The sequence below is a fragment of the Lynx rufus genome, unplaced genomic scaffold, assembly GCF_022079265.1.
Source record: "Lynx rufus isolate CCGP_SWC_20201006 ecotype Redwood Valley unplaced genomic scaffold, mLynRuf1.p SCAF_10, whole genome shotgun sequence".
Classification (NCBI taxonomy): domain Eukaryota; kingdom Metazoa; phylum Chordata; class Mammalia; order Carnivora; family Felidae; genus Lynx; species Lynx rufus.
The window spans coordinates 1,544,227-1,569,791 of record NW_025814824.1 but is presented as its reverse complement, the minus strand read 5'-3'; the positions used below and the strand labels follow the sequence as shown (position 1 = coordinate 1,569,791).

The 25,565-nt window shown below is 62.3% G+C and overlaps 1 protein-coding gene across 1 annotated transcript; it reads left to right on the top strand.

Annotated features, from left to right (window-relative positions):
- The first annotated feature begins 2,525 nt into the window (after window positions 1-2,525).
- On the top strand, window positions 2,526-5,700 carry BARX1 (BARX homeobox 1). The gene is made up of 4 exons (XM_047097190.1): window positions 2,526-2,751; window positions 4,352-4,643; window positions 4,725-4,809; window positions 5,229-5,700. Exons 1-4 carry the CDS (start codon window positions 2,526-2,528, stop codon window positions 5,391-5,393), a joined length of 768 nt encoding a protein of 255 aa, XP_046953146.1. The 3' UTR covers window positions 5,394-5,700.
- Window positions 5,701-25,565: the final 19,865 nt, after the last annotated feature.

The window sequence follows — 25,565 nt, the reverse complement described above, 5'->3', positions numbered from 1 at the left end:
GGGGCAGATGGGTCTGTTGACCGCTGCTGGAAACCCAGTGTCATCTGGGACCTGGTCTTCCATCCAAGGACCCGAGACCGCCTGGAGCAGCAATTGCATCGGGAGGAGACGGCTCAGAGCTGAGAAACTTCTGTCAGGGGTCCAAAAGGGGGGGGGGTGAAGGGATAGAGCAGAGGTGGCTGGGCCTAACCCTCCAAAGGAAACACCCCCATCTATGCCCTTGTAAAGACGCTGTGAAGAGGGGGAGGAGGAGGGCTAGTGAGGATGGGTGGAGGCTGGTGGGCCCAACTGGGGTGGGGGGCGGTGAGAGGAAAATGGTGTGATGCTGACATGTGCAGGGAGCACATGGTGAATGAGCCCTGCTCCTCGGGGCCCGGGGTGGGGGGGGCGGTGGGGGGGGGGACGGGCAGTGCCGTCCAGGAGCCGCTGGGTTCTCCCTGGGACAGCTGGCATGGTGGCCCCACCCCCCATCATGCCACCTCTCATGGGGAGGGTGGCCGGCTCAGTGTGGGACACTGTCGTTCTCAGTGGGTCCCACACTGTCCCCTTTCCAACAACAACCACGTGACTCACAAGACCACCCACAGGTGGAGCACCTGGAAGCCCCCTTTCAGACCTGATGCTGGCTGTTACGTCCAGGAAGGGGCAGCTCCAGCCAGTCACCCGACCACTGCAGGGGGAAGCCGCTGGGATCTCAGAGCCTCTGGCAAGACATTGTCTTTGTCCCTACGGACAAGAAGTCTCGGCCATCTCCTAGTTCACGAAGGGGCTAGGGCGGGTGCAGGGAGTGGGGCTGTCCTAGAGGTCTCACTGCCTGCCCTGGGGCTAGAGAGCCTGCATCCGCTGGCAGAATGCAGGCCGTGGGTCTGTAGGCCATTTCCCAGCAGCAAACACTGAGGCCCGGGGCAGAGCTCATATGGGGGGGAAGTGGACCAGGACCTCGGCCGAGGGACTGCCGAGCGGCTCTCCTCAGCCTCCCAGAGACACCCGTCCACCCCCATTGAGACCCTCCTTGCCCAGACAACAGACCTGTGGGGCACATGGGTGCAGGACCCCCCCTACTGAGTTGTCATAGCCTCCCTGGAGCCAAGAGTCGGCATCCCCTCAGGACAGGTCGGGAAGGTGAGGCCCAGATGGGGCAGTGGCTTGTGGGGAGTGGTGGGAGCCAGAGATGGGAGAAACTCGGCCGAGAGGGTGTGGTGGGGGGGGGGCTGTTCACCCGACGGCTTCGGTTGATATTCCTGCAGCGATGAAGAGAAGCAGCCAGGGAAGGCTGGACCTCCTCCAGTCACGTGGGGGTACTCTCAGGCTCAGAGACCCTAGGGCAACGCCAGTTGCCCCCAGGCTCTCAGCGCGCCCTGTGGCCCCTCGGCCGGCTCAGCCCTGGGGACAGTTTTCTCTCTTACTGTGAAGCTGGGGAAAGGGGAGGCTGCAGCCTGTCCTTCCCGGACATCCGTGTCTTCCTCCAGGGGGGCAGAACCCACCCCACAGCCAGCGGGGTTGCCAAGGAGGACGTGTCCATGCATCACTTGGCGATGTAATGCATCCCGCTGGAGCACCCCTCAGGGCAGCCAGCTCGGGACAAATGAGGCCATGCCTGGTAAACTGAGGCGGGGGTGCACAGGTGCGGCCGCCGCTCTTCGAGTTTCGGCTGCCTCCCGCTGCACCCCGGCCTGGCGCGCGGCTCTGAGCGCCGGCCAGGAGGCTTGCGCGCAGCTACCCCTTTCCCAGCGAGCTTCGCGGCCTTTGCCTCTCCTCCCCCGACCTCTCCAGGGCTGTCTACCCACCCCCCGCCCCCCCCCCCCCACCTCCTCCGGCCAGGCCGCTGCCTTCCTAGCGGCCCCGGCTCTCTCTTTACCGCCCCTTGCCCAGCCCTGCCTGCCTCTGTGCCCTGCGGCACGTCGCGGCCCGCGGCTCCCGCTTCTGCCGGCCGCTCTCCGCGCACGTCTCGGCGTCCGTGGCACCCCCACCCCTGTCTCGCATCTTGTGTGGCCTCGCCGTTTCGCGCTGGCCCCTCTCACCTCGGTCTCGAGCCCTCCGCTCCCACCTCTGGGGTCTGGTCCCCGAGCTCTCCGGCTCTCTCCTTCCTGGGAGTGCGCTTCGCCGGGTCCCCTCGGTCTGGTCGGCCCGCCCCTCGAGCGGCCCCCTCTCTCCCGCCTCCCTCCCGTCTCCGGCCTCCCTGGGGCTCTCGCCCTGGGGGTGGGGGTGGGGATGGGGGCGGCGGCGGCGGCGGCGGCGGCGGCGGCGCGGGGCGGGGCGGGGCGGCCGGGCGGGGCGGGGCGGGGCGGTGACGCGGGGCCGGCCGGGCAAGAGGCGCGGTGGCGCGGGGCGGGGGCGCAGTCCCGGGTCCGACCGGCCGAGCCCCGCGCGCCCCGCCCGCGCCCTGCGCCTCCGCCCCGGCCGGCCGGCGGGGGAGGGGGGCATGAGCCGGCGCCCGCGCGCCGCCCGGAGCTGCGGGCCGGCCTAGAGCCCCGCGCGGGGCCCCCGCGCCCAGCCGCCACCGCCACCGAGCCGCGGGCGCCGCGATGCAGCGGCCTGGGGAGCCCGGCGCCGCGCGCTTCGGGCCGCCCGAGGGCTGCGCCGACCACCCGCCGCACCGCTACCGCAGCTTCATGATCGAGGAGATCCTCACCGAGCCGCCGGGGCCCAAGGGCGCCGCGCCCGCCGCCGCCGCCGCCGCCGCCGCGGGCGAGCTGCTCAAGTTCGGCGTGCAGGCGCTGCTGGCGGCGCGGCCCTTCCACAGCCACCTGGGTACGTGCGGGGCCGCGCGGCGTGGGGGTGGGGGGGAGAGGGACAGGCGCCTCGAGGTCGCCGCTCGGGGCAGGCGCCGGGCCGCGCACAGACCTGGCCGGCTGGAGGGGGGGCGTCCGCTCTCCCCTTCGCCGCCGACCTGCGGCCTCCGGGCGGCGGGCGCAGGACCGGACTGCTAATGTCTGACTGCGGGTCAGAGCGACCTCAGGCTTCGGGCTCCCGGGCCTCAGCCGCAGAGGGCTGGTCGGGAGTGGCCGCGGCTGCCCACGGCGGGGAAGCCGGACCTTTGGGGAAGAAGGCCGTGTCTCCGGGGGGCTGTGCTGGGGGCTGACGCCGGTGCCGGCGCCTCAGGTGGGAGCCCCGCGGCCTCTGCTGCAGCGCCCACGCCCCTGGGCCTGGCCTGGGGACCAGAGGCCTGGCTGTGCGCCGCTGCCCGCCTGGCCCTCCCCCTCCAGGTCGGCTGGGCCTCCTTGGGTCTGGAGCTGCCTGCTCCGGCCTTTTCTGACGCCGCGGGTCCTTCCTCTTCCTTGCTTGGCCGATCCTGCCTTTCCCGGCCGGTCCCTCCCCGAGGCACCCCTTCTTCTTCTGGCCCTTCCCCCCTGCCCCCGCCCCGTCGGCTTCTCCCTAAGGGGTCTGTCTGCCCTTACCGCTCTCCCCTCCCCCCCATCGGCTTCTCTCTGAGGGGTCCGTCCGCCCTCCCTCGCCCACCGTCTCCCAAGGGTCCTTTCTCCCCTCCTCACATTGGCCTCCACGCTGCCCGGCCCTCGCCTCCTCCAGCAGGGCGAGCCTGGGCCTCAGTGAGATGCCCGCCCAGGCGGGACCCCCGCCCTGCAGACCGCCTTGCCCCGCACCCTTGACTGTGCAGCCGCTGCTCGGCCAGCGCACGGGGCAGCAGGGCCCGTTGGTTCGTTCGTTCCAAGTCCAGCTCTGAGGCAGCCTCCCCACTGCTCTTTGCAGTGCTGTTAACAATTCGTTTGAAGCGGGCAAAAAAGAAAGACCAATCATCACAGGACTAACGAAACACGGACAGGTCCTCGCGGGCAGAGTCTAAACAGAGAAAACAGGAAGGGTACTTTGCTGACTCGCGGGGTGCTCGGAGTTTCCCGGAAGCGCCCGGCCCCACCCCCGCTCAAGACCAGCCGCCTGCCCGCCGCGTGGCTGTTGTGCCCGGCCCAGGACGCCGGACGCGCTCACTCATTTCACAAGCATCTTGTTTCGGCCGGGCCGCAGCGATGCCGACTCGGTTGGGGCAAACGCTCGCCCTTCTCTTTGCCACTTCTTGCTTTCCTTTTCTGTGAAAGACACACACTGTGCTTCTGCCTGCGGAAACCTTGCGTGCCGTGAGAATCCCAAAATCCCGGAGGCGGTGGGGGCCTGGGGAACAGCAAGCAAAGGCGGGGGTGCGGGAGGTCCCCCCTCGCATTCTGCAGGGACGCTGGCTTTGAAGAGTGTCACCCTGGGCGCGCGGCACAAATCGCGCACTTTGTGACCAGGCGGGCAGGGCCTGTGCTGGGTGGCGCTGGCCGAGCGCACAGGGCCGGGGATCTTTAGGAGGGAGCAGGGCCCAAGCTCACCGGCTCCCCACTCTCTCTCCCGCCAGCCGTGCTGAAGGCCGAGCAGGCCGCGGTGTTTAAGTTCCCGCTGGCGCCGCTCGGGTGCTCGGGGCTGGGTTCAGCGTTACTGGCCGCAGGGCCTGGACTGCCCGGCGCCCCTGGCACGCCGCACCTGCCGCTTGAGCTGCAGCTCCGTGGGAAGCTGGAGACGCCCGGCACCGGGGAGCCGGGCACCAAGGCCAAGAAGGGGCGTCGCAGCCGCACAGTGTTCACCGAGCTGCAGCTGATGGGCCTAGAGAAACGCTTCGAGAAGCAGAAGTACCTCTCCACGCCCGACAGGTAGCCTGGGTCCCGGCTGAGCCCGGCGGCTGGTGGGAGGAGTCTGCTTGCCCAGCTGAGGGTGCACCCTGCTCTTTCCAGGATAGATCTCGCGGAATCCCTGGGCCTGAGTCAGTTGCAGGTGAAGACGTGGTACCAGAATCGGAGGATGAAGTGGAAGAAAATAGTGAGTGTGCCTGTGGCCCTTCGCCCCTGGTTGGCGCCAGGCCCCTGTGCCCTCCAGGAGCCACCCTCCTCTCTCCCCTCCCCACCTCCCCACCGCCTCCCAGACGTGGCACCAACCCTTCCGATTCCCTCCGCGGCTGGTGCCCGCAGGGACCCTCCCTGCTCTCCCCGCACCTCTGGCTGCCCTAGCACAGCCCACATTCCTTCGTGCTCCGCTGCGCCCCCAGGCTTCCTGGCAGCCTGAACCCCCAGGCCCAGCCCTTCGGCTCAAATGGCCGCCATTTCCTGGGGCCAGGCGCGGCCTCAGATGGCCTGGGGGTGCCCGTGGGAAAGTGCCCGGCAGGCCCTGCCTGGGCACAGGGCCCGGAGTCCCGCTGCCTGGTCCCAGCTCACCGCGGTGCCGGCCCTTCCTCTGCACAGGTGCTGCAGGGCGGCGGCCTGGAGTCTCCCACCAAGCCCAAGGGGAGGCCCAAGAAGAACTCCATTCCCACGAGTGAGCAACTCACGGAGCAGGAGCGCGCCAAGGAGGCGGAGAGGCCGGCGGAGGCGCCAGGCGAGATCATCGACAGGAGCCGCGAGGACTGAGCGTGCAAAGCGGCGAGCCGGGACCCCCGCGCTGCCGAGGCCCCCTCCGCGCGCGGGAAGCCGCGAGTAGGCCCTTCTGCGGCCCCGCCATTTGCTTTCTAAACGTTTCATTATTACCTTGAATGGGGACAGTTAGGGGCCGGGAAAGGACACAGACCCTGCAGCCAAGCCCGGCCCCAGTGCGCTCCCCGGCCCGGGCCTGGAGACTCGCGTCTGGCGCGTGGCACGCCTGGGCCCGGAGCTCCGCGCGCATTCACGCCCCGCTCCTCTCCCGCACCCCCACCGGCCTCGGCCGGCCCCCCGCGTCCGGACGCCGCCGGCACACACCCGCTTCCGCGCGTCGGGGACTCAGCGGCCCGGCGCAGGCCACCACGGCCCGACAGGGCGCGCGGACAGCCCGGTGGCTCTACCCTGAGGCCGGGCCCCCGACGTCGCTGGGGCTCCTACCCCTCTCTTGCGAAGACAGTGATTTTTTTCCAATAAAATATTTTATGACACAGCCGGGCTTGATGAAGGGGTCTCTGAGTCCGCGGGGCTAGGGGAGGGTGGTCGCGGCAAAGTAGGAGGGACGCTTGCAGTGGCTCCTGAAACATCCTTTCCCCGGGCTACGTGGAAGCGAACCGTGACCTGCCCCACGGGCTCGGACTGGGCACGGCAGGCGGCTGGGTTGCTGCAGGATTCCTGGAACCGCTTCTGCTCGGTGTGAGGGTCTGGGGTGAGCCTCCGCCCCTTTCCTCCAGCCCAGGGCGCCGGCAGTAGCAGCCACGCTACGCGGGAGCCCCAGGCCGCCGCGGAGCTCGCTCGGGAAGTGTCCCGGGGCTGGGAGCGGCCTCCGGTTGCTGGTTCAAGAACCGCTCGTGAGGTCCTCGACGTGGTCCCGGCCGAGTCTTCGCGAGGCAGACAGGACGCCCGGGATCCAAAAGGCTCACGCAGAGGCGCGCTACCTGCGCAGCCCTGCCTCCCGGTCTTCACGTTTTGCGCGGCACACGCCGAGCGGCGGCGCCTGGCCCCGAGGTCCCGCTCCGGGCAGCGAGGGCACCTGACCCAGCCACAGGACGGGGAGCGCAGGGCGCGCTCTCCAGGGGTGGGGCTTGGAGGCGTTGTGTCCGCGGGCGCCCTCTTCTACCCGAAGGCTTCGGTGGACTTCTCTCCCTCTAGGATGGGCTGGGCACGCCAGTGGGTTCCTGCCCGTGCACTTCTCACCAGGACGACGACCAGAGTCTAGGGGTGGACAGATGGCCACTTCGCTGGTTACAGCTCAGAGCGAGACTGCATTTTGGCCCTGCAGAATTCCAAGTGGGACCGGGATTTAACCAGGCCCTCCTGGAGCAGCTACGGGGGACAGAGGAACATCCTATCCACGTTCAGGTTTTGGGTCTCCCGAATGTGAAAACGACAGTTTTGGCCTCCACCTGTGGTGGCGACGGCTGCCTTTCAGATTGTGACTTAATCGTTCCTTGGTGAAACCAGCGCTTAGATTTCTGGTCTCTGAGCATCGCAGGCGTCGGGTTAAGGCCGGGAGGAGTAAGAGAGTGGGTTCTTTCTGAGGACCGCAGGCAATTCTCCGTGCGCCCCAGCCCTGCCCGGTCTCAAGGAAACCAGCTCGCACTCCAAGGCTCAATCTTGCAAACAGCTTCCAGCCTACTCGCTCGCCAGCGTCTCCGAGGCGCCCCCAAAACCCGGTGTACCGCTGCGCCCCCAATCCCTTCCGGCCCTGAGGGTCACCCCTGGTTGGCTCCCTGCGGCGGTGGGCGGTAACCTTCCTGCACCCAGCCCGGCCAGTCAAGCCTGCACGCCGCTCCGTTTCCTTCTCTCCACTTCAAAGGGAAGCGAAGGTCCCACCAGTTTTGTCCCCGGGTGCTCCCAGGGCGCAAATTCCAGCTACGGCCCCCGTTCAGCGGCGCGGAGCTGTAATAAGGAAGGAGGGTCCAAGAGAAGAGAAGGAGACGTTCTGACCCACTCCTCGAAGTCGCTGCTGGGGTCCTCGGTTGGACTCGTTCTGAGGAATGCGACCTTGGGCAGACTGCCTTGCGCTTCCGCGGCGTATCCCCAAGGCAGCCCCCTTACCGGACTGCAGGATAGGGCCGCGGGGGACGAGGGCTTGGGGCGGGGGGGGGGGGCATCGACCAGGCGCCAGAGCACAGGGGCCCGTACTGCAGCGACGATAGCCCCTCCAGGCGCAGATGGGGAGCCTGTTCGGGCACTGCTGTCGAGAGGTCACTAGCCGGTCAGAGGGGGAGCTGGGCCCCCAGTGCGGGCGGGGGTGGGAGGGCTCCTTGTCACTGCCTGTGTAGCTGTGGGCCTGGGAGTGGGCGACCGCAGCAGGCCTGGCCCCCGCGGTGCGTTCCTTGCCCTGGGGACCCCGGGAGGGAGCTCAGCCCTTCCCGGAGAAGAGGAGGCGCCGCAGCCACGACGTGTCCACGGCGCCCCAGACTTGGCGCGCAGCCCGCCGCCCGCAGAGCCGCGACTCCAGGGAAAGGGCCGCACCGCGCCCCCTCCCCCCTCCACGGAGGTGACGCGGTGCCACCCCGCGCGGAGGCCCCTCCTCCCCCACCCGGCAGCGCGCGCCCCTCCGAGCAGGCCCGGCGGCAGGAGGGACGGCCCCCTCGCCCCCTCGCCGCTCCCGGCCGCACCGTTCTCGGCTCCGCCCCAAGGTCCTGGGAAACACAGCCCCGGGACTGCGCTGGGGACGAGGTCGCGGCCGCGCCTGGGGCGCCCTGGGCCGGCGGCCGGGGGAGGGAGCGCGCTCCGGCGTCTCGCGAGAGCCGTGCCCTGGGGTGGGGGACCGGGGGAGCGGCGGCCGCATCCCGGACCCTCTCGGCGGGAAGGGCCGAGGCCGCCCGCTGGCTGAGCGTCTCCGGATTAGCCTGGCGGCCGCGCTCCGCAACCGCCGCCAAATTTGCGCTCTGTGCTTACGGGGCAGGGGAAGGGGGTCGGCGGGGCTGGGCGGTAGGGGAGACATCGGGGGAGGGTCTGCGAGGGGCCGAGGGAGGGATGCGGGATGGTGACCCTGACCCTGAGCCCGTCGCTCTGGCCCGTGCCAGCGGGAGCCTAGCTCGGGCGGCACACAGGAGCGTTTGGGGACAGGGTGGTCCCATCGAGGCGGGCCTGGGGCCGGCAGCCAGTCCCCTGGCCCGGGAAGTGACAGGTGCAGCCAGGAGTGGGGGCTCCCCACCCTCCCCGTGCCACACCACTTTGTAAGATATTAAGTTTACTCTGGCTTAACCCTTACCCGGTTCGGAGTTCTCCTGGAGAACTGCTGGTGGGAACCCTTAAGTCAAAAGAGAAGGGCGTGCCGGGCGACGCTCAACCGGCCGGTGTGAAGTTTGTGCCTCCTGGAGGGAGGGCGCTCCTTACGGTACCCAGGGGCAGACGGAAGAGGGAGGGAGCCGGCCTCTCCTCCTGAACTCGGCACCGCTGCCTCACCTTCCAGGGGCTGCAGGGGGGAGGAGACCCCGGGCAGCCCCTTCACCGTCGGGTTGCCCCTCTGCCTGATTTTTTTGCCACACTCGAGAGGGGCTCCTGCCTCAAAGTGACATTTCTGGTTCCACGTCGAGGTCCAGAGAGGATCCCAGCCGACCCAGGAAGCCTCTGCCCCCAAAGCCCCTCCAGGAGCCGCCTCCACCTGCCCCTGGCCTGGGCTCTCCGCGCTGAAGGGAATGTCTCAAACACCACCTCCCCATCCCCACTTGAGGGAGTAAGGGAGGCTTACTCCCTGTCGGTGAGTGGGGGGAAAAGGCGGCCACAGAGACAGGACTATGCATGCGGAGTCAGCTTGGCTCTGGGCCAGCCTCTCTGCTGGCCCTGCTCCCTGGGCCACTGGACACACGGATGCAGTGAAAAGTAGATCTTCCTGGGTCTGCAGTAAGGCCCCCCGAGGCACCCCCTGGCCTGACTCTGCAGGAGGCCCCTCCCTTGTGTGACTTCAAAGGTCCCCTTTTCCTAGTTCGCACACCCTGTCACCGAATCTCATCAAATTTAAGACAGCATCTTCCCTTTCCTGAAATCTGAGTTCACATGACAGTTGGGGGAGAGGTGTCCCAGGCACTGTGGGTCCTGGGGTCTGCAGGATGTGACTGTCCCCGCAGCCACGGCGCTGACCCTCCATGGAGAAAGCCAGGAAGCTTCCTAGAGCGGCAGGGGAGGGGGACACCTTCCTGGAGGTTCAGGGAGACACAGGCAGAGGCCAAGAGGCACAGGGCTTTGGCTGTGGGAGGTCGTGGATTCAGAAGCAGTTCTGACCTCAGAGAGGTTTTCCAAATACCTCAAGCCATTGATTTCCTTGATAGTAGTTTCCTTTTTATGTAAACTCAGTAGTGACCTGTGAGAAAAACCAATGTCTTAATAGGCCCCAAAGAGATCCTTGAGTAAGTATAACATAAAAATTCTGATGACATAAAAACATCGGGTGATGGCTACATTGTCAATGTCCTCACAAACTTTTCTTTCTCAGTGCTTCCAGAAATATCGGTGTCTGCCTTCGGTGGCATGGTGGACTGACTCTAATATCAACCAAGCACTTCCTCGGACCATTCATTCATTTAGCAAAGCAGTTACTGAGTGTGGCAGGCAGTTCCCAGCGCGCGACACAAGCCCACCCACTATGTTGATCCAGTGACAGCCCAGTAAGGTATGTACCTTACTCCTAATTTTCCAGATAAAGTTCAGAGATGTTAGGCAACTTGCCCAGGGACACACAGCTATTAGCAGAATTCGGATCTGACTTCACCTCTGTGGGCCTCCACTGCGCTTTGCCCAGCAGCCTGGAGGTTCAGCTCGGGGTGTTGCGGGTGCCTTAGGGTCCCCTGCAGCCCCTGCCTGCCCGGAATGAGTTTGTGCATTTGCTCACTAAGTACTTATTAAATGCCCGTTGTGTGCCAGGCACTGTGCTAGGCGAGGGGCACGCAGCCTCTGACCCAAGGACCTCATGTTGGGGGTGAGGGCGCTTGGGTAAACCTCAAAGAAGGCACAATTAAACCTACAAGATGGTTTCAGGGAGTGACCGACGTCTTACAGAAAATAAAGCAGGTGATAGACAATGAGTGGGGTGGGGGCTTTGGTCAGCACGGTCAGAGAGGATCTCTGTCCCTGGGCTGATCGTTCAGTTGAGACCTGAAGGAAAGCATGCCAAGCAGCAGGCGTAGCGCATGCAAGGGTCCTGAGGCAGTTAGGAGTTTGGCCAGGGTGGAGGAAACAAGTGTGGAGAGGTGGTCAAGGGTAGCGGGTGAGGGGGCGAGGAGGTGGGCGCCGGCGCTAGCCGGAAGGCGGCATCCGGGCTCCCTCCGCCCTGCAGCTCTAGCAGCCCCCGGGCCGGCGCCTCCGCCAGCCCAGCCCCTCAAAACTCGCCGCGCGGCCGCCAGAGCCCCGCGGCAGCTCCGCCTCCACCAGGCAATTTGCTTTTTTTTTTTTTTTTCATAAGGATGCAATTTTCTGCGTGCTTTAAGGACATTAGAAGGGCGTTTGACTGACGCGCCATGCGAAACGCATTAGCGAGGCTAGCGGCGCTGCGCGCAGGGGGCGGCGCGGCGCGGGGCAGGGGCAGGTGGAGGCGGGGGCGGGCCCTGGGGACCGCGGGGGGCGGGGCGGAAAGATGCCGGGACACGGGAGCGACGGAGAAAGAGATGCGCAGAGATCGGAGATGCAGAAACGGACCCCAAATGTGGAAGCGTCTGAGCGGGAGAGGGCGAAAGGGAGGGTGGGAGTGGGCGCCGTGGGTGAAGCAGCCTCGAGCTGGGCAGGGGCGGGAGGAGGACGGGAAAGGGCCCGCAGGAGAGGGAGGTGGGGGAAGGCGGCAGACTTGGAGGAGGGACAGGAAGGAGGGGAGCGCAGGCATGGGGCTCTCTCCGGGCCCCTGTCCCCAGACCTCCGGGCAACCGTGTGCACAAAAGTGACGGTGGGCGGCGGCGCCCGGCGGGGAAAACGCAAAGCGGCCTCGGGCGCCTTTGCCCGCAGCTCCCTCGCTGTTTGGGCTTCCCAAAGGCGCCAAACTCCCTTCTTCCTCGGGCCTGTGGCGCCCAGCGCGCAGCTCTAGCCGCCCTGCCTTGGTGGCGGGCGCTCCTTTCCGCTCGGTCCCGTGCGTTCGCTGGGTCTGTGTTGGGACCCCGCGCCCCAGCCCCGCACAGCCTCAGGGCCCCCAGTGGCTGCTGCCCCGCGCCTGGCGTCCTCCCCAGCACAAGGAACCCTGGATTTGCGGCCAGGCGGACGTGGCTTCAGACCCGGATTTTGCCGGGGCCGGCACCCACTGCAGATGCCCGGCAAACCCTCCAGGAGGACACGCGGCTGGGCCCTCTCCCCTCGCCGGGGTCTCTGCGGTGTTCCTCCTTTCCGTCTGGGCGGGGGTGTGCGGGCTGGCGTGGGCGGGGTGGGCTCCGGAGCCCCACGCCCTGCCCCTTGCAGCGTGCTGCCTGAGCACGTGGTGCTGGAGCTCGGGGGACATCACCCCGCAGCCTTGGAGCCCAGCTGGGGCCCACGGCCCTCCTGGGCTCCTAAGTGGGCCACACGCCGCGCCCACGCTCGTCCGAGCAGCCGTGCCCTGCGCCGCCTGGGTCACTCCTCAGCGGGTGGTCTCGAAGCCCTCAGAAACGGAGGCTACCGAGGCCCTTTCACAGGTGAGGAACGGCAGCTCGGGAGAGGGGTGACTTGCCTCTACTTCCAGCCGGTTCCGAATCGTCCACTCCAGGGGGTTCCTATGAAGGGTTAGCTGCGAGTGAGGGAAGGAGCTGGCTCCGTGGTTACGGACACGGGTTCCGAGCCGGGTTGCCTGACTTCACCACTTGTCAGCTGTGTGACCCATTCTCTCTGTGCCTCAGTTTCCCACTCTTTAAAAGGGGGACCGGTGGGGCGCCTGGGCGGCTCAGTCAGCTGAATGTCCGACTTCGGCTCAGGTCATGATCTCGCAGTTCGTGGGTTCCAGCCCCGTGTAGGTCTCTGTGCTGACGGCTGGAGCCTGGAACCTGCTTGGGATTCCGCTTCTCCCTCTCCCTCTGCTCCTCCCCCACTCGCACTCTGTCTCTCTCAAAAAAATGACTAAACATAAAAAGAGAAACATTAAAAAACATTTTTAAATGGGGACCAATATTAAAACCTCATACCCTCCTTGAGGTGCCTGACGGCTCAGGCGAGGGGGATTTCCCCACAAAGGACTCTAGGAGTTAGCATGAGGGTAGGAGGTGGTGTGCGTGCCCTGTCTCAGGGGGTGGGGGAGCTGCTGGGTGTCAGCAGGGAAGCAGCCCTCCCCTGGCTCTCCCCCACCCCACAAGTCATCACTGGCACCTCCCAGGTTTGAGACGTCGTCAGTGGACGGGGTTCTGGCTGTCCACCTCGCTCACCCCTGCACCCCTATTTCTGGGACGGTGCCGGGGGACATGCTGAGTGCACAAGAAACGTCTGTGGGCCCGAGGCCACTTACAGGCAGGGAGGCCCTGGGGCAAACCCCCACTGTGTGCTGCGGGTGCATGTGAAGGTCTCACATGACAAAAGGTCGCCTGACCTCTGCCCCGCCAGGCTCTAGGACACGATGTCCCTCCTCCCAGGGCCTTGTGCTGGTGGGCTGAGACCGGGCAGGGTGATGGACGGGCCCCTGGCAGTCTGGGTGTGGCCCGGGGAGGAATCCACTCGCTGGGAGGGGGTAGGAGCTGCTGGGTCTCAGGTCCCGCTAATTCCTGTGCTTATTCTCTGTCAGCCCCCACACCTCATCCCAGCCAGCTCACCCCTGCATACCTCCTCTGAACACACTCTTCGTGTCCCCCTGGTGGGGCCCATGCTGTCTGGGCGCCCACCCTCCAGAGCTGTGGCTGCCTCCTGTGACCATGGCACCACTTCTGCTCCTCCTCCGTCGGCCAACCAGATGCTTTCCGAAGCAGCCTCTCCACAGCGCTCCCTGACTTCGTCCCTGTCTGGGTGGGTGCCCCCAGGCTGTGGGCAGACACCATCAGGCCTGCAGTGAACGAATGAATGATGGCCCGGGTCTAGGCCATCAGCGCTGGCTGAGGCCTCTGCGGCCACCAGCCCCTCCCTCCCTCCTGGGAGCTCGCACCCCAGGCCCCCAGCGTGTGGCCCCAGCAGCAGCTGCGGGAGTTGCTGGGTGAGCATGGCCCCTGACTCCCAGTTGCCCCCATTGGGAACTTGCTGGAAAACACACGCTCTGTCCTCTGTAACATGCACAGGGCGGGTACCTCAGAGGTCAGGAGGGGTGACCACAGAAGCCGTCCCCCTGACGGCTCGCTGTGTTACTGGGGCTCTGCTAGGATTGTGTTTGAACAATGGGGTTTAAGACTGTCGGGATGTAACAGATGCTTTCTGAGGACCCCTTCCAGCTCAGAGCTTCTGGAATCCTTCATGTCCATCCACCTTCAGGCTCTGCTGGTTCTGCTGACCGGTCAGCAGCCACCCTGCTGTATGCAGGGGAGCGGGAAGGACTCAGAGGGCGGGGAGGGGAGGGGAGGAAGCAGAGAAGGACACCAGCACTGCCCTCATGTCTGGGCTGTGTGCTGCTAACAGTTCAGAGTCTTCCGAACACGGGCCTGCACTTCCTGCTGCCCAAGCACATCTTGTGTGTTGTGAGAAAACAGACTGGCAGGAGCCCTTCTAAAGACGGCAGCCTGGGGGCACGTGTGTGGCACTTTCGGTGGAGCATCCGACTTTGGCTCAGGTCATGACCTCATGGCTCGTAGGTTGGAGCCTATGTCGGGGTGTGTGCTGAAAGCTCGGAGCCTGGAGCCTGCTTCGGATTCTGTGTTTCCCTCTCTCTCACTGCCCCCCTCCCTCAAAAATAAACATTACAAAAAATTAAAAATAAATAAAGACAGGCAGCCTGTTTCTTTGTAGGCGGTGGAGAGGGAGGACACAGTAGGCGCATCAAAGGGCTCTGTGAGAGCCTGCATGCTCTGAGCATCTGCCATCCATCCATCCATCCATCCATCCCCCATCCACCCATCCATCCCCCATCCATCCATCCATCCATCCCCCATCCATCTCCCATGCATGCATGCCCCACCCATCCATCCATTCCCCATCAATCTCCCATGCATACATCCATCCGTCCCCCATCCATCCAGGCCCCACCCATCCATCCATCCTTCCATCCATTCCCCATCCATCCCCTATCCACCTCCTATCCATCCATCCAACCATCCACCCATCCATCCATCCCCCATGCATGCATGCCCCACCCATCCATCCATTCCCCATCAATCTCCCATGCATACATCCATCCGTCCCCCATCCATCCAGGCCCCACCCATCCATCCATCCTTCCATCCATTCCCCATCCATCCCCTATCCACCTCCTATCCATCCATCCAACCATCCACCCATCCATCCATCCCCCATGCATGCATGCCCCACCCATCCATCCATCCATCCATCCCCACCCATTCCTCACCCATCCCCCATCCATCCATCCATCCCCCATCAAACTCCCATGCATGCATCCATCCATCCCCATCCATCCATCCCCCATCCATCCATCCATCCCCAGTCACCCCCCATCCACCTCCCATCCATCCATGCATCCATCCCCCATCCATCCATCCATCCATCCATCCATCCATCTTCCATCCATTCCCATGCATGCATGCATCCATCCATCCCCCATACATGCATGCCCCACCCATACATCCATCCCTCATCAATCTCCCATGCATGCATCCATCCATCCCCCATCCATCTGGGCCCCATCCATCCATCCATCCATCCCCATCCATTCCCCACCCATCCCCGTCCACCATCCATCCTCCATCCATCTCCCATGCATGCATGCATCCATCCATCCCCCATGCATGCACGCCCCACCCATCCATCCATCCATTCCCCATCCGTTCCCCACCCATCCCCCATCAATCTCCCATGCATGCATCCATCCATCCACCATCCATCCATCCCTCATCAATCTCCCATGCATGCATCCATCCAGGCCCTATCCATCCATCCATCCATCCATCCATTCCCCATCCATCTCCCACCCATCCAGCCAGCCAGCCATCCCCCATCCATCCACCCATCCATCCATCCCCCATCCATCCATCCCCCCATCCATCCATCCCCCCATCCATCCATCCATCCATCCCCCATCCATCTATCCACCCATCCATCCATCCATCCCCCATCCATCCATCCATCCATCCAGGCCCCATCCATCCATTCCCCATACATCCCCCACCCATCCAGCCAGCTACCCCCCATCCATCCATCTATCTCCATCCACCCCCCATTCATCTATCCATCCATCCATCCATCCATCCACCCCCCATCCATCTATCCATCCATCCAGACCCCATCCATCCATCCATCCAGGCCCCATCCATTCATCATCCATCCATCCATTCCCCATCCATTCCCCACTCATCTATCCATCCAGCCAGCCAGCCCCCATCCATCCATCCCCATCCATTCCCATCCATTCCCCATCCATCCATCCATCCACCCCCCCATCCATCTATCCATCCACGCCCCCATCCATATATCCATCCACCCATTCCCTATCCATCCCCCATCCAGCCAGCCAGCCAGCCAGCCATCCCCCATCCATCCATCCATCCATCCATCCCCATCCATCCCCCATCCATCCATCCATCCATCCCCCATCCATCTACCCATCCAGGCCCCATCCATTCATCCCTCATCCATCCATCCATCCAGGCCCCATCCATCCATCCTTCATCCATCCATCCATCCATCTATCCCCATCCAACCCCCATCCATCCATCCCCATCCATCCCCCATCCATCCATCCATCCCCCATCCATCCATACCCCATCCTTGCCCCATTTATCCATCCATACATCCACTCATCCATCCCCCATCCATCCATCCATCCATCCCCCATCCATCCATCCCCATCCATCCATGCATCCATCTCCCACCCATCCATCCATCCCCCATCCATCCATCTATCTATCCCCCATCCGTCTATCCATCCATCATCCATCCCCCATCCACCTCCCACCCATCTATCCCCATCCATCCATCCATCCATCCCCCATCCATCCATCCCCCCATCCATCCATCCCCCCATCCATCCATCCATCCATCCCCCATCCATCTATCCACCCATCCATCCATCCATCCCCCATCCATCCATCCATCCATCCAGGCCCCATCCATCCATTCCCCATACATCCCCCACCCATCCAGCCAGCTACCCCCCATCCATCCATCTATCTCCATCCACCCCCCATTCATCTATCCATCCATCCATCCATCCATCCACCCCCCATCCATCTATCCATCCATCCAGACCCCATCCATCCATCCATCCAGGCCCCATCCATTCATCATCCATCCATCCATTCCCCATCCATTCCCCACTCATCTATCCATCCAGCCAGCCAGCCCCCATCCATCCATCCCCATCCATTCCCATCCATTCCCCATCCATCCATCCATCCACCCCCCCATCCATCTATCCATCCACGCCCCCATCCATATATCCATCCACCCATTCCCTATCCATCCCCCATCCAGCCAGCCAGCCAGCCAGCCATCCCCCATCCATCCATCCATCCATCCATCCCCATCCATCCCCCATCCATCCATCCATCCATCCCCCATCCATCTACCCATCCAGGCCCCATCCATTCATCCCTCATCCATCCATCCATCCAGGCCCCATCCATCCATCCTTCATCCATCCATCCATCCATCTATCCCCATCCAACCCCCATCCATCCATCCCCATCCATCCCCCATCCATCCATCCATCCCCCATCCATCCATACCCCATCCTTGCCCCATTTATCCATCCATACATCCACTCATCCATCCCCCATCCATCCATCCATCCATCCCCCATCCATCCATCCCCATCCATCCATGCATCCATCTCCCACCCATCCATCCATCCCCCATCCATCCATCTATCTATCCCCCATCCGTCTATCCATCCATCATCCATCCCCCATCCACCTCCCACCCATCTATCCCCATCCATCCATCCATCCATCCCCATCCATCCCCCATCCATCCATCCATCCATCCCCCATCCATCCATCCCCCATCCACCTCCTATCCATCCCCCATCCATCCATCCAGGCATCCACAACCTCACAGCCTGCTTTGATTCTGCAACAAGAAGGTACTTATGCCTATCTGCACATGTACGTGCAGAGCACCATTATTCCCAATAACCAGAAGATAGAAATGACCTGAATATCCATCAATGGAGAATGGATAAGGAAAATGAGGTATATCCATACAATAGAATAGTATTTAGCCCTAAAAATGAGGAAATTCTGACACATGCTACTGCCTGGATGAACCCTGAGGGCTCTATCGCTGAATGAAATAATCCCATCACAAAAGGACATATCCTGTACGATTTCACTCATCTGAGGGACCCACAGCCATCAGATCCATAGAGACAGAAAGGACAGGGGTACCAGGGGCTGGAGGCGGGCAGTGGGGAGTTAGCACTTCATCAGTGCATTGTTTCAGTTTTACGACATGAACAGAGTTCCGGGCATGGGTGCTGGTGACAGACACACAACAGTGATTGACTCCACCCATTGCCCTGTACACTTACGAATGGTTGGTGGTAAATTTGATGCCGTGTGTACCTCACGATAAAACAAAACCTTTAGAAAAGTACATATGTGGGCCAGACTCAGGCTCCAGGGCCTTTGCACCTATGCCCCTTCCCTGCCAGGTGTGTGTCTGCGGGACAAGCCCCTGTAGCTCTATCCCAGGAATATTCCTAGAAACCACAAATCCTGGAGCACCCAGCTGGCCTGTGCCCTCACTGTGGGCTCTGTTTCTCACTTGCACCAGAGGAGCCCTGGGTCCTTCTAGAAAGGGCCTGCCTGTGTCTGGGGCAGGAAGTGTGCGAGATGCAGCCTCTCGTCATTAGCAACAACAAGGAAGTGACCAGGAGCACTGGGCCCACAGGAAGAGGACCCATGGGCCGGCGAGGAGAGCTCCCATGGGCCAAATATGGGATAATTTTGCAACACTAATAACTGAAGTGGTTTGAAACACATCAAACTATTTGAAAACTCAGGGCTTTATAATGATACGAAGCAAAACCACCTAGTGGCTCTTGGAGGAAACGAGGTGTGAAGGACTGAATATTTGTGTCCCCCTCACTTGTGGAAATCCTGATTCCCAAAGTGACGGGCTGGGTGCTGGGCAGGAGCAGGGCCAGGCCGGGGCTCTGTTCAGCCGCTAGGGCTATTCGTGAGGGAGTGAGTGCCCTGTCACGGGCGGTGTGAGATGCAAGAGGGGCCGTAGGAAGACTTCTGTGGTGTGGGCTGCCTCTGGAGACTTCTCTGGCCCCTGGAGTCAGTTCTCCTCTCTAGTCCGTAAATGGGGAAACTGAGGAGCCTGTGATGAGCCGATGAAATGCAAGGCATCGTTTCTTCCCTCCGCCGCACCCGCCACAGGGCCACCAGCTCTGCCTGCGGTGCCCGGAGAGGGGCGCAGTGTGGGACGTGGGCCGGACTCAGGCTCCAGGGCCTTCGCGCCCGTGCCCCTTCCCTGCCAGGTCCGTGTCTGCAGGACAAGCCCCTGTTCCCTGCCATCTTCACCACAAAGTGCTGTTTGTGAGTTTTTAAAAAACACACTCTCTGTGAGTGACTCATGCATTTAAAATTATTTTAATATATTTTACACACTTGTGTATAAATGGGGCCGTGTGTTTCTTTTTATTAAAGGCGTCTTATTTAGGCCGGTCATAATATGATCAGAAGGCTCTCTGCCTAGGCCAGGGTATTTATAGGGACCCAGAGTGGTAAACAGCGTGCAGGGCAGTGCCCGCGCCCGCACCCAGGGGGCCCCTCTGGGGTGCCGCAGACCTGGGGCCTCTGCACGCAGTGGCATGAGATGCCCACCCCAGGACCCTGGGACCTGCTCCAAGGGAAGGCCTGTTCGGGTAAGAAACGTCAGGTCCTGGGCTAGACACTGGGCTGCACCCGGCGGCCGCGGTCCTATCCTTGAGGGGCCCACTGAAGTCGCCACATTTTCAAGAACCTGCAGAGGATCAGCTTGTGGGGTGCAAAGGTGGGTGGGGGCCGCCCCGCCTGCCTCAGCTCCCGCCCACCCAGCGGCCCCTCGGGCTCCTGCCCTGTGGCTGCAGTGGTGGCTCGCTGGGATTTTAATTTCCATCCGTGCCTTCTCCTGGGATTATTGCTGCGTGGACATCCTCTTCTGTGAAATGATCATGCAGGACTTCTGCTTCCTTTAGGGTGGCCTTGTTTTGTTCGTTTCTTCTTATTAAATCGTAGGAGACTAAGGGTGTTCTAGATAAGATCCTTGGTGACACTGTGGGCTGCCAGGAGGACCTGGTCTGAGAAGTGCTGCACCCCTCCCTCCTCCCATCCTCAGGCTGCCCCTCGGGCAGGATGCACAGAAATGTGCCCCCAGACTTGCTGCCTCCTTCTGCCATCTTTTTGCCATCATCAATGGTAACATCAACGTAGCGCCTTGCAAATGTCCTTTCTACGGAGGCATTTTAGCAAATGTGCTCAGGAGCATGGGTCCCCCACTGCGGCCCACCCCTCAACCCTCCCTATCTAGCCATGTCCTGGACACTTGGCGGGAATGCCCCCGACCCCCTGGTCTGGTGAACTCCTGCTTCTCTTTCAGATTCAGTTAAGAAGCTGCCTCCCCCAGGAAGCCCTCCAGGATCTTCCTACCTGTATTCTCACAGCTTACTCTGTTGCACCGTCCTTGCTCACACACATGCCTGCCTCCGTGGCCAAGTGGGAAACGTGACTCCCTGACCCTCAGAAACTGCTGCCTGCACATGACAGGCCCAGTGCGCAGTAGGTGCTCATGGTGTTTCATGTGCCAAAGAAGCCCGTGGATTTGGATCTTGGGGCCGTGTCCTCCCCCTGGTTGGGCAGCACAGGCTGAGTGAGGACACCCATGTCCTCCCATGTTGGTAGATTTTTTCATTTATTAAAAAAAAAAAATCATAGGGGCGCCTGGGTGGTGCAGTCGGTTGGGCGTCCGACTTCAGCCAGGTCACGATCTCGTGGTCCGTGAGTTCGAGCCCCGCGTCAGGCTCTGGGCTGACGGCTCGGAGCCTGGAGCCTGTTTCCGATTCTGTGTCTCCCTCTCTCTCTGCCCCTCCCCCGTTCATGCTCTGTCTCTCTCTGTCCCAAAAATAAATAAACGTTGAAAAAAAAAATTAAAAAAAAATCATAAATTCTTGTTTCCATACTTCAGAAATTTTCAGTATCTTCTTACAAAATAAACATTATTTTTGGGGCAGTGTTAGCTTTACAGCAAATTGAAAAGGTACTGAAATGTCCCATATGCACCCTGTGCCCTCCCCCCCACCCCCGGCACAGCCTCCCCACCATCAGCACCCCACCAGGCGGCACGTTTGCTACAACGACAAACCAACATGGACGCGTCCTCATCACCCAGAGTCCACATTCCCGTTCAGGCTCCCTTGGTGGTGCATTCTGTGGGTTTTGACAAATTCCCAGCGTCACGCCTCCCCCACTGTAGTGTCGTCCACAGTGTTTTCACTCCCTAAAAATCCTCTGTGCTGCACCTGTTCACAACCCCAAACCCCTGGCAAACACTGATCTTTTTACGGCGTCCAAGGCTGTGCCTTTTCCGTGTGTCGCATAAGCGGAATCACACAGCATGGAGGCTTCCCGGGTTGGCTGCCCTGGTGGCGTGCGTCCGAGGCTCCTCCACGTCTTCATGGCTCGGTGACCCGTTTCTTCTTAGGGCCGGGTTATGTCCCAGCGTCTGCATGGCCCACAGTTCTTTTATCCGTCCACCTGCTGAAGGGCGTCCTGGATGCCCCCAGGTTTTGGCAATTACGAGCAGAGCTGCTGTAAACATCCGTGGAAACCTGCAGGTTTTCGGGCGGACGTCAGTGCCCAGCTCCTTTGGGTACATACCGGGGAGTGCGACTGCTGGACTGTGTGGTCACGGCATGGTCCGTCCCAGTTCTAGTACCCTCCAAATGGGACTATGTTTGGAGAGGGGTCTTTACAGAGCTGATTAAGTTGAAATGAGGCTGTCGGGTGGGCCCGGGTCCAACATGGCCAGTGTCCCCGTGAAGAAGAGATCAGGACACAGACACGTACGGAGGGACGACCCTGTGAGGACACAGGGAGAGGACGGCTGTCTGCACACCAGGAAGGAGGCCTCAGGGGAAAGCAGCCCAGCCCGCGCCTGCCTCCCGGACTTCCCGCCTCCGGGATGGGGGTGGAATGATGCCCCGTCTGTGGTGCTCTGTGATGGCAGCCCCAGCAAGGTTACAAATCCCCTGATGGTTCTTTTGTTTGTATAGTACTGTGGTTCAGAACTTGAAGAACTCTCCTAGTGGTTTTAGAAACAATTAAACACAAGTCTGGACGCTCACATCCGACAGCCAGCGCTCCATTTGCTGCGTGCTCACGCCCCGTGTGGCCCGGACCCTGTGGGTGGGTCACGGGAGCTTGAGAGGCTCCATTCGGCCTCCAGGGGAGCAGCCCCGAGGCCTGTCCCTCCGCGCCTGCTCGGGGCCAGGCTCCGCAGGCGCCTGGGAGGTGAGAGTCCCAGCCAGGCCCTCAAGGGGGGGCACAGGGCAGCAGGAGTCAGGATGCACACCCAGCCCCTCACCCACCCACTCACTCTTTGGGCAAACGTCAGTCCCTACCTGGCGTGGTGTTAAACACACGATAGAAAGTGGGTAGCCGGGCTGGCTCTCCTTCCCTCTGACCCCTTCCCCCCGCCTATGCACCAGAGCACGGGCTCGTCCCGGGCACGGGGCGGGGGGGGGGGGGGTGTGTGGGATAGACCGGGCGTCAGGGGCTGCCTCTTCCCGAGGCCAGAGGGGTTGACAACCACACCAGCGGTCGCACCAACCCCAGGGCAAGCTCGAGGTCTCTGCCTCGGCCAGGAGGAGGCAGGCACTGTTGGGAACCTGTGTCCCAGCCCCGGGTCACCTCACCGGCATTCCTAAGTCACTGGTGCGGAGGGGCCCGTCTCCTCCACAGGCTTCCCGTCGTGAGAAGCAGTTGCGCTGAGCCAGTCTGAGGGTTTCTTACGCAGCTGTGGCTAGCTGCTGCGCCCCTGCCATTCGGGCCCCCCCCCCCCCTCTCAGGGGAGACCCTGGCTTCCTGCGGTGCAGGGAAACCAAGCTCCTCCTCCTCCCCATGCCCTCCTCATATTCACCCTGCTCCTGCCTGCTTCTCCTTAGGGAGGGGATGCTCCTGAACCATCCAGCCTCCGTCCTAATTGCCGGGCCTTCCTGACCTCCTCCCCAGGGGCGTCAGCTTCCCGGGGCGGCCACAACAAAGCACCACGCTGGGCACCTTAAACAACAGAAACTCACCGTCCCTCAGTCTGAAGCCCAGAGGCACAAGGTCCAGTGTGCTCCAGGCCTCCGTCCGAGCTACTGCTGGTTTGGTGGCTGTCCTCGGCTTGGAGAAGTGTCACCGGGATCTCTGCCTCCATCTGCATGTGGCGTCCTCTGTGTATCTCTCGGTGTCTGAATTTCCCCTTTGTGTGCGGACATCAGTCATGCTGGATTAGGGCTCATCTGACTCCAGGAGGACCTCATCTTAACGAATGGCATCGACAACGACCCTATTTCAAATAAGGTCACATTCTGCTATCAGGACTTGAAGGTATGGGTTTGGGGGGACCCCCGTCACGCGGGGCAGTGAGTGTGGCGGTCGGGGATGTGACAGAGCCAGAGGCCTCTTGGCTTTGCCGGAAACCCAGCTCAGTGCAGAACGCTGAGGCCCCTGTGTCATTGGCACACGGACAGTGAGGCCCCTGTGTCATTGGCACACCGACAGAAAGGGTGCGGCGCGGACTTCCCCGCTTGTCTCCAAGGCACCTCAGACCAGCCGCTCCACAGCCGACTCACCGACCGCTCCCTCAAACCCCCCCCCCCCCCTTGCAGGAAGTGACAGCGCCATCCCCCAGGCCCGAGTGCCTTCGCCTGAGCTGCCATCACCTCCACGGGGACCTCGGCCTCCCCCGGGACTTCCCACGGCCCTTCCTTCGTCCCCCCATCTGCTTCCCAAACACCATACGGGCGGGATCTTCCCAAGGCACAGAACTCTTGTTCCCTGGCCCTGCTTACAGACCTCCAGCCACACCCTCCACATCTGCATGGACTCTGGGCTCACCAGCCCCGTTTTAGCCCCAGACCTGCAGGCTTTCCCACCCCAGGGCCTTTGTACAGGTTGCCCCACTCTGCCTGGAAGGCCTTCTCCTCTTCCCCCGCTTGGGTGATTCTTCTGTATCCTTCTACACTCTGCTGGAAGAGCACTTTCTGCAACAGCCCTGCCACGCAGGGACACGGCACCCTGCCCGCCTCCTCTCCGCACCCTGCCCGTCTCTGCGCCCTGTCCCAGGGCACTTACCTGCCAATTGTCAGAAGCTGACTCATCAGGCCTCGAGTTGTTCAGTGGTGCCTCCCCGCGCAGGGTGCCGTGGCCACACTGTCACATTCCCGCGTGTCCTCAGAGTGCAGCACAGTGCCTGGCACACAGTAGGAGTGCAGTGAGGACCTGGGGAATCTGGGGAGGAAGAGAGGCCCCATGGGGAGGACTGAGTGGGGGCAGGCAGAGCAGAGGAGCCCGATCAGGGAGGACAGGAGATGGCTGAGACTTGTGCAGGTGCCCTGGGGTCTCCTGCTGCTTTCTCCCCAGGGCCTCCTCCTCCTCCTCCCTGTCCCACCCCACACCTCTCCCTTCTCTGTCCACCTTTCCACGGTCCCTGTTGGTGGGCGGAGGCCCGGAGCTTTCCACCAAACCCCCTGCGCCCGTTTGGCCACTGTTCTCCCAACCACGTCAGTATTGAACAAACAGATGTTTATAGTTAATCCCTAATTTTGCCATCAAAAAATATACAATCTTGGGTAGAAACTGAAGAGGAAAGAATTTTTTAATTTACAGTGTCTCCCCACTGCCCCACTCCTGAAATTTGAAATTGCTGAACTGCCTCCAAATTCAATATTCCAAGTCAAACAAATCTATGTGTTCTCCAGAAGGAAGTATTGAATGTCTGACCAAGATGGAGCGGGCGGGAAGTCAGGAGAGGAGGGAGAGGCCGCCGGCTCCTCCCGCTGCACAGCCCCGGAGCAGCTCCCAGGACGCCTCTTTTCCGGTGTTTGTTCGGTCTTCCTTCTGAACCGCCTCTGGCGGTTGGCTGCCCTTCCCCCCAAGGGGCTGATTGCAGTCTTAGAGGGCCAGAGGGCAGTCAGGCTGACCAGATCTGGGCAGTGCGGTGCTGGGACTTGGGCGTGTGTGTGGTGTGGCTGGTGCAGCCTGTGCCCTCGGGGCATGGTGGGAGGGGGAACAGGCAGATGGTGCTGCCCCTAGTCACGTCTGGGGACAGCAGGTGGCCCAGGGAGGGATGCACTCAGGGCGGTGGCACGTGCTGGGGCTCGCTGCTCTCACACACTTGGGCACAGGAGGGCACGTCCAGGAGTGGACTGCAGTCAAGACCCCACCCTGGAGCCTTCCCCACTCCGCAGGGGGAGCTGGCTTTGCCCCTTCCTTGTTCCCGGGCAGCGGTTTCTGCTGGAAGAGTAAATGCCCTGTATGCTCCTTCTGGAGACCCTCAGAGGCTTGGGCCAGGCAGGGTGCAGGTGATCGACTGCAGGTGACACGTCCCCGACTCCTAGGCATTGTCCTGCCCGCCCTCTCCCTGACCCCCCTTTCCTGCTCAGCCTCGTTCTTGGGCAGCTGTGTGGCTCCTGGCCTCAGATCTGGGCCATCCGTGCAGCCGCCTCCCTAGCCTCTCGTCCGGGCCATCCAAGGGGCATGCAGGTGGCAGTGTGCGTGCCCCTAGCGACTCTTGTAGAAGTCAGGGCAGCCTCCGTTTTAATCGATGGGGGTTAACATTAGTCCAGGCTCTCCCGGTTGCAGGTGACAGGAACCAACCCCAGCGGGTTTGAACGCTGAAGGGAATTTGTTGGCTTATCCGTGACTGAGAAGCCCAGAGGCTCAGGGGACCGGGGGAGGGAACAAGTGCCCTCCGCAGAAATGTCCCCTGTGCTCTTGCTGGTCCCCTGGCATGGGGGGCGGGGCAAGCTGGCACCAGGCTTCAGGCTGTCCTCCCAGTCCAGCCGCCACCTTACGGGAAGACACGTCTTCTTCCAACAGTACACGTGAATGCAGGGACCAGCTGTCCTGGAGTCCTGTGCTCCCCTAACAGTCACCGTGGTGACTGGGGTGGGGCCTGGGCCATGGACTCACTCCCGAATCCCAGGTC

Bases quoted from the DNA above. Each gene is read 5' to 3' on its own strand.
- BARX1 (XM_047097190.1), top strand. From the start codon at position 2,526: ATGCAGCGGCCTGGGGAGCCCGGCGCCGCGCGCTTCGGGCCGCCCGAG. The intron at 2,752-4,351 runs GTACGTGCGGGG...CTCTCCCGCCAG, and splicing joins GCCCTTCCACAGCCACCTGG to CCGTGCTGAAGGCCGAGCAG. The intron at 4,644-4,724 runs GTAGCCTGGGTC...TGCTCTTTCCAG, and splicing joins TACCTCTCCACGCCCGACAG to GATAGATCTCGCGGAATCCC.